This window comes from Temnothorax nylanderi, unplaced genomic scaffold (genome assembly GCF_030848795.1).
Source record: "Temnothorax nylanderi isolate EJ_2023f unplaced genomic scaffold, tnyl_v1.0 TNYL_tig0368_pilon, whole genome shotgun sequence".
NCBI lineage: Eukaryota > Metazoa > Arthropoda > Insecta > Hymenoptera > Formicidae > Temnothorax > Temnothorax nylanderi.
Genome location: NW_027249430.1, coordinates 53,944 through 62,816, shown reverse-complemented (window position 1 = coordinate 62,816; position 8,873 = coordinate 53,944). Strand labels below are relative to the sequence as shown.

At 30.5% G+C, this 8,873-nt stretch overlaps 1 protein-coding gene across 1 annotated transcript; it reads right to left on the bottom strand.

The window, feature by feature from the left end:
- Positions 1-5,963: 5,963 nt before the first annotated feature.
- On the bottom strand, positions 5,964-8,390 carry LOC139781843 (uncharacterized). Its single transcript, XM_071720738.1, has 2 exons — positions 8,044-8,390; positions 5,964-7,663 (listed from the first exon to the last, which is right to left on the bottom strand). The coding sequence occupies exons 1-2, from the start codon at positions 8,264-8,266 to the stop codon at positions 5,964-5,966; spliced, it is 1,923 nt and encodes a 640-aa protein (XP_071576839.1). The 5' UTR covers positions 8,267-8,390.
- Between the last annotated feature and the right edge of the window lie 483 nt (positions 8,391-8,873).

Sequence of the window (8,873 nt, the reverse complement as noted above, 5' to 3'; positions counted from 1 at the left end):
CGATTGCACACGGTGTCGATCGGACACGGTAACGATTGCACACGGTGTCGATCGGACACGGTAACGATTGCACACGGTAACGATTGCACACGGTAACGATTGCACACGGTAACGATTGCACACGGTAACGATTGCACACGGTGTCGATCGGACACGGTAACGATTGCACACGGTAACGATTGCACACGGTAACGATTGCACACGGTGTCGATCGGACACGGTAACGATTGCACACGGTAACGATTGCACACGGTGTCGATCGGACACGGTAACGATTGCACACGGTAACGATTGCACACGGTGTCGATCGGACACGGTAACGATTGCACACGGTGTCGATCGGACACGGTGTCGATTGCACACGGTAACGATTGCACACGGTGTCGATCGGACACGGTAACGATCGGACACGGTCCCGTTTGGAAATAAAATACGAAAGTTTATATATATATGTTTGAGATTGTAAAACAATAATAAACTAAAAAACTGTAGCATTACGCGAGGTTAAAAAATCTGTGATCGTTCTATGTATTTATATTAATTATTTACAGATAGCACATTAAGCGGTAGGCAGGTTAAAAATCTATATAAGGATACGTATTATACTCTAATGTCGTATACTTCAAGTATGAAGTCGATTGACATATTTCCTAACCTCAAGCCGTCCTCTTATTAGAGTGCTTCATTATATTGCTTTTACAGTCTCGAACAGTACATAAAATTTCGAAATATTTGTTCTCTTTTAGACTAAGTGGCGTTAAGTGAGTATACTTTTGTCAAATAAAAAATAACTTGTTTATCTTAATAATTTGAAGTTAATTCTTCCTCTTTATACATAATAAGATACACTAGTGTTACTTATTAATAATGTGAGATTGCAGTTTACTGATTTACAGCAATGTTTTAGCAATGATTTAATAGAGATTTAGCTCCTTTTTCTTTCAGTGTAGCGCAATAAATAATTATTTTACTGTCAGAAATGACGTATCTCTGTATCTACGTAATTTACAGGAGCACTGTAAAGGCATGCATTTACAGTGAGGACTCCAATTTCAAATCTGAACATTATTTGCTGTTTGCTAACCTTTAATGTGTTATGTTTAGCAGCTGGTAAAGGTACATACTATTGTTGACATTTCTATTAAAATTACTTGTGTACGAAACTCTAATTTATAATGTTTTTAATTTAGATTATTAAGTATCACTTTCCTTCAACTTGATAGAAGCTGGGGATGAGATATTCTATGCATCTATAGTAATTACATAAGCCTGGAATATCCTCAGATATTAAAGAAAAAATCCATTTACAAACCATAAGATTCCGTTAAGCGAGAGTTGATTATTATTGTCTCCGTTTTCAGAATCTTGTGAAATGTTATGGAATCATCTACTGTGATTAACTTGGTTGCTGTGTTTATCATGGAAGGATCAATGTGCTTCTAATCTTTACACATGTTTGCAGAATGTATAAAGCGTTTATATTTTTAGGCAGGTAAAACCTGTGTATACTTTATTAATCATCTTTAACGAATTATCCACAGAATGCAGCGTAATATATTATCTAAGCCGTGGTATTTAAATAATGTACGTGTCGTGCATGTTATGAGCATATTCTCACAAATAAATATAAATTGGTAAGTAAAATTTGATAAAATTAAGCTTATAATTATAGTTGTAATATATAATATATATATATATATATATATATATATAATATTGCTTTCCGACATTTTACTTCGACTCGTATATATACACTATCTTATGATCAAACATAAATGCCATTCTACAAAAATTCTTTCAAGATAAAGGTTTGCTTTCCCAAAAACTCCAATGGCTACAAGGATGTATGATACATAAATGTTGATACTTCTGTATATAACGTTGCACAAGATTCTAGTAAAGGATATAATCATAAACTCCCGCTTAATGGACTCTCGGACATTGTAAGTGAATTTTCTTTTGATACCTAAAAACATTTGATAGCTTACCCTACAAGTTACTACGGACGCATAGGATATTTTTTCAGCCTTTTCAAGTATAAAATAGATATTTAACAATCTTAATTCAAAACATTACGTTAAAATTGTACAATATCTTATTAAAATCCAGTAAATAGCAAATAATTTTGAAATTAAAAAGCAGTGTTCTAAACGCATCTCTTAAAGCACCGATACATAATGTTATATTAATAAATATTTAGATACACTAAATAACACTTAGTCAAAATTGTGATGTACCTAATTACATATAAAGTGAATTTAAAGGGCCAAAAAATCCATAGTTTGTTTTATTATACATATAAATGCATTCGTAAATATGGTATTGCAGATAGGAACTGTATATTATTAGACTTTTTAAGTAAAATATTTGTGACGCATATAATGCAGTATACCTATAATATTTTGGGTATTTATATGTATTAATATACTATTTTCTGATACATATATGGACTGAATAGCAACATAAACATTTAACCAATCTTTTATTATACACATTGACAGCACAGAATTATTGCTTCTTGAATAAACACGGAAATTTAATAGAGTGATGATGATATTGTCATATATCACATGATTCAATAGTAGAGACCATAATGTTGAACTTTATAGAATAGTATCATCAACTCTTATTAGTAAAATTGATGTGTTTATTGAAGAAACAATGATTCTGTACTGTCAACTTGCATGTTAGATTGATTAAATGTTTATATTGCTGTTCAATTAATGTATGTACTAGAAAATAGTATTTTAGCATTAATACTAAAATCCTGAATACTGTATTACCTGCATGGCACAAATAATTTATTTAAAAAGTTTAATAAGATATAATTTTTATCTGCTTACAAACTCTTGACCTTTTAAATTCCATTAATAAATAATTACATACATTACTATTTTGAATATGTGTTATGTGCTGCATCCAAATACGTCTTATTAATAGAAGGTTATCCATCAGTTATAAAAGAGATACACTTACAGTGTAAGATGTCGTGTTTTTAATCTCAAGATTATTTGCTGTATATATAAAATATATATATACATAGAATGCACGAGAATTTTTTACACAATTCATGATCATGTATCCTCTATTAGAGTCCTGTGGAACATTATGGGAGTATCAACATACATCCATGTAGCGTTTGAAAGTTTTAAAAAACCAGTCTTTTACCCTGAAAGAACATTTGCAGAATAGCATTTAATATTTGTGGAATGTTATGGAAGTATCAACATATTTCCGTGTAGCCTATGGAAGTTTTAGAAAACTAGTTCTCTATCCTGAAGGAATATTTGTAGATTGGCTTTTATGTTATATTACTATAGGTAACATATACAAATCAAAGTGAAATACATATTTTAACATATGGCAATTGGAAAGCAATATTATTATGTATAATATATGTGTCACAACTATGACTAGAAGCTTAATTTTATCAAATTTTACTTACCAATTTATATATTTGTGAGAATACGCTGGTAACAGACATGACACATACATTATTTAAATACCGTGATACAGATAATTTATATGCTGCATTCTGTAGATAAATCATTAAGATTATATTAAAGATTATTTTAAAGTGTACAGATACATACACAGATATTACCTGGCAAATAATATAAATGATATGTATTCTGCAAACATGTGACACTAGAAGTGCATTGATCCTTCGATAGATACAGCAACTAAATTAGTGATAATGGATGATTCCATAACATTTCACAAGATTCTGAAAGCGGAGACAATAATAATGAACTCTCGCTTAACAGAATCTCATGGTTTGTAAATGGATTTTTGTTTAATATCTAGACATCCAAGGCCTGCTGTGTAATTACTATAGATGCACAGAACATCTCTCCCCAGCTCCTATAAAAGTTGAAGAAAATTGATAATTAATAATCTAAATTAAAAACATAAATTTTGTATACAAGTAATTTTAGTAGAAATGTTGTCAGCAATATCGTACCATTGCCAGCTACTAAACATATCTCATTAAAGGTTAGCAAACAGCAAATAATGTTCAAATTTAAAATTAGAGTCCACACTGTAAATGCATGCTTTTACGGTACTCCTGTGTATTGCGTAGATACAGAGATACGTCATTTCTCAGTAAAATAATGATCTGTTGTGCCACTGAAAGAAAAGGAAGCTAATTAACTATTAAATCATTGCTAACACATTGCTATAAATCAGTAAACTGCAATCTCAGATTATTAACAAATATTTAAATGCAATAAGCAACTGTAATGTAACTTATTACGTATAAAGAGGAAGAATGTACTTTTAATTATTAAGATAAGCAACTGACCTCATATCTGGACGAAAGTATGCTCATTCAACACAACTTTATGTGAAAGACAAAAAACATTAAAATATTTTATGTGTTTGGAGACAGAAGTAATGTTAAAGCACTGAAATCTGACAGCGTGAGGTTAGGAAATATGTCATGTCAATCTATAGATGTAGTATATATACTGCATGGCTGCACTAGTTCAACATAGAAAGCAGACCTAAGGCCTGTTCTTTTCAGCTGAACTTTTTGCACGGTTCATCTTTTCTCTTTTTCTCTCCAACGTGAAAAGAAAAAGATGAAAGATAAACCGTTCACAAATTCAGCTGAAAAGGACAGGCCCTAATAGGCCGGTATTCATAGTTGAATTAGATCTCTAAAAAAGTAGGTATACTCGTCCGCCATTTTTCTTCCAATGGAATGTGAAAGGTTATGTTTTTGTAAACGTCAATCCGCTTTTCGGTGTCGCGATTAATATAAAAATTTAACTTGAAGTTAGTTTTCTTTATTCTGATTAATTAAATTTCAATCCAATCTCAATCCCAATCCGTAGTCTGATCACGGCTGATAAAGCCTTGTATCCACAATACTAGAAGTTGCTCCAAGATCTCGGACGGAGAAAAAATTGATCAATCACATTTAAACAATTCGGCAATTGACCAATGCTTTGGTTAATTCTTTCTCCGTCCATGATCTTGGAGCGATTTCTAGCATCGTGGCACAAGGCTTTAAAGGCTTCTACACACAAATTGCCATAACCATAAACATAAAACGTAAACGTAAGCTGAAATCCAATCAAAATATTGCTTTAGCTTTATGTATTCTACAAGACGATACAGAATTGAAATTCTACTTCCTTCTGCTTACGGCCAACTGTATCATCATTTCAATTATTTTCTAGAATACATAAAGCTAAAGCAATATACTAATTGGTTCTTCAGCTTATGTTTACGTTTTACATGTATGGCTATGGCTATTCATGTGCGAAAGCTCTTAAAACGGGGAGCACACACTTCTGGATAACGCATAAAGCGTAAGCATAAGAAAATTGATTGGTCTATATACATGTGCATAAGGAAATAGACCAATCAATTTTCTTACGCTTACGCATTAGTGCTGGTCTCTACAACCATGCTTTAAAGGATATTTAAGGTCTATCCAGACAAACTTGCATAAGTGCATAACCATATGCATAAAGAAACGGATTGGTCTATTTCCTTATGCACATGCATATGAACCAATCAATTCTCTTATGCTTATGTTTATGCGCTATGCAAGTTTGTCTGGATTGACCTTTAAGCGGGGAGCACACACTTCTGCACAACGCATAATACGTAAGCATAAGAAAACTGATTGGTCTATTTCCTTATGCACATGTGTATGGACCAATCAATTTTCTTATGCTTACGCATTATGCGTTGTGCAGAAGTGTGTGCTCCCCGCTTTAAGCTCTAAGCCGTAAGAAATTAACCAATCACAATGGAATGTGAGGAGAATACTCGATTGTAAGTGCTGGTCTACAACTTTGCTTTAAAGGATATTTAAGCTCTAAGCCGTAAGAAATTGACCAATAACAATGGAATTTGAGGAGAATATTCGACTGTGATTGGTCAATTTCTTACGGCTTATAGCTTAAGTACCCTTTAAAGCAAGGTTGTAGACCAGCACTAATTAGTCAATTTCTTACGGCTGCACATTCATGAGCAAATTGTCGCATATGATCGCATGCTCTTAAGTATTTAAATCTCTGTTTATGGAAACCTTTTACACCAAAAACGTATGGGTTTTTTGGATGTACATTAGCTTTATCTCGGCATTGTATAAATAATTGTATACAATTTAATAGATCAAAATGTAATAAGACAGGAACAGGACGACCTAATTTTCCTCTAATTTGAAATCGTACATATTTGCGTGCAATTGCTTTTGCTGAATTTGAGAGAGACTTAAAAAGATCTGGATCACTTTGTTCATTTAAACTTTCATAGTTATAAAAATCTTCTAATAGTATTCTTTGCATTTCACCAGCGCGTTTTCTGTTATATATTTGCATAGAAATTAATGTACATTGACCCAGAGTTAACCATACATTATATGAAAATTCTTCCTTCAAAATATTGTATGCTTCATGTCTCTTACTGTTTACATAATTGTAAAGCTTTTTTATATCGCTTATACTTGGAGCTACTTCTTTTTTTTGTCGTATCATATGTGCTCTCGTTTCCATTACTGTTTTGTTAACTGAATGGCTAAAATCTTCTTTACGAAGAGAAAGAAAATCTTCAACTAGAGCCTTTTTAACAGGATCATGATTTTTAATACACTGTGAGCGCCATAATTCTCCAACTTCTTTTAATAATGTACCTAACTGAAATGCTGTATAAGCAGCCTCAAATTTCTGAGTTTCTGTATTATATCGAGCTACTTGATATACTGCTTTAATACAGTCATCGTAATATTTTGGTTCATATAGTGAGGCAAAATCTGTAATTTCATTGTTTATTTCTTTTAATGCTTTTAAAAATCGTCCAAGTGTTCGTAATCGATTTCGCACCATATCGTGTTGATGCTGCGGTTTGTATTTCATACAAAGTTTGTTACCATATCGAATAATTAATTCGTCATATCTTATAAGACGCGTAATAGAATCTTCTCTTAACACTGGAAAGATCACTTTTTTTAGAGTTTGAGAAGCTATTTCATTAATTCTACCGAGGATTGCTCGTCCAAGGACTGTTATTATTCGATTTTTAGAATGTTTTACATTTACACACTTTCGAACATGATTTCGTAAAGTATTTTTAGAAAAAAATCCATGACATTTGATACACACTCCATATTCATTAGCTGTTTTGTCAAACTTTATATTCGGTCTTCTAACAACATGTAACTTGCCATCATTTAACATTTTGTTCGTGTTAAATTGAAATTCTCCTTTTCGACGTATTGTTTCAATTATTTTTTTACGTTCAAGACATCCTTTCGGTAATGCAGCGAATTTCTTAACATCTTCTTCATTACGATGTACACTTTCTAAATGTCTTGCAATTTTTGCTTTTGGTAACTTACAATAAAAACAGTAATATTTTTTTGTGCCACTACGAGAATTATCAATTGTAAGTTGTGCATCATCACATCCTGATACACCCGATGCATTTGCGGTTGTTGATAAATTAAAAGTAGTCGATTCGTTTAAGCTATTGTTACATGCACTTGCTTCATTTTCGTTTATAAGTTCATCATTGCTTTCATAATCTGTGTAGCTAGCTGAATCTTCTGATGGTTCATAATCTTTGTCAAAGTAGTTCTCATCTTCGATATTTTCACTATTTTTCTCCGGATTATTCTCCACTTGTTCTTCTATTATAGTATTTCCTAATTCCACTAAACATAAAACATTACTGTATATATAACTTTATTAAATATGTAAAGATGTAAATACGTGTAAATAAAATTTTAATAAAACTTATATATAATTTTTATGACAAAATTTTACTTATTATTAACTAACTTTGGGTAATATCTTCAATTTCAGGAAAATTTTCAAAGTAGTTCTCACCTTCGATATTTTCACTATTTTTCTCCAGATTATTCTCCACTTGTTCTTCTATTATAGTATTTCCTAATTCCACTAAACATAAAACATTACTGTATATATAACTTTATTAAATATGTAAAGATGTAAATACGTGTAAATAAAATTTTAATAAAACTTATATATAATTTTTATGACAAAATTTTACTTATTAACTAACTTTGGGTAATATCTTCAATTTCAGGAAAATTTTCTAATGTATATGTATTATTGAAAGGCATCAATTCATCCATTATAAAAGAAGTATCATTAATACTACTACAATCTAGCAAACAGTTTCCTATTTCTTCATTGTTATAATTACTTTGTTGTAAAATTAATGATTTGTCCGATACAGTTAAATTTGGCGAGTTACTTTCAGACTGATACCTGCAATCAAACATAAATAATTTATATAGATTCTTTATATATGCATAAAAATAAATGCATGATATATTTCGATGCAAATTAGTCACAAAAATAAAAATTGAAATAAAAAACTAAAATATCTCTAATTCCTTAACAAGTTCAGGAACATGTTTTGTCTGAATACTGCTTCAATCTATTCCAAGAAAAATGTGTGTAATACTTTCAACAATATAACAATTTATAAAACAAATAGTATGTATAATACACAGAAAAAATAGCAAATAAAGCGTAACCATAAAATAATATGTAAGACATGGCAAAAAGAATATAAAGCATAGCGTTAAAATAAAACTAGATTAATTATTAGTTTTTGATGTTTTGGTTTTATGAAACATTAATTGATATAAATATTTATAGAAATAGTAAAGAGAAATGTTTTCTTCTAATAGAAAAATAATGCTGTTTGTAGAAAGAAACAATTTAAAAAAAATTTTAATATAAACAATTAATTCTTCATTTAAGTACTTTTTTAATTAAAGTACTTTTAATTAAAGTACTTTTTTTAAATATAATTTTGAATTTAAAAATCAAATATTTACAAAATTGTAATTATAACTATTTTAGATAAAATTATTTAAATTA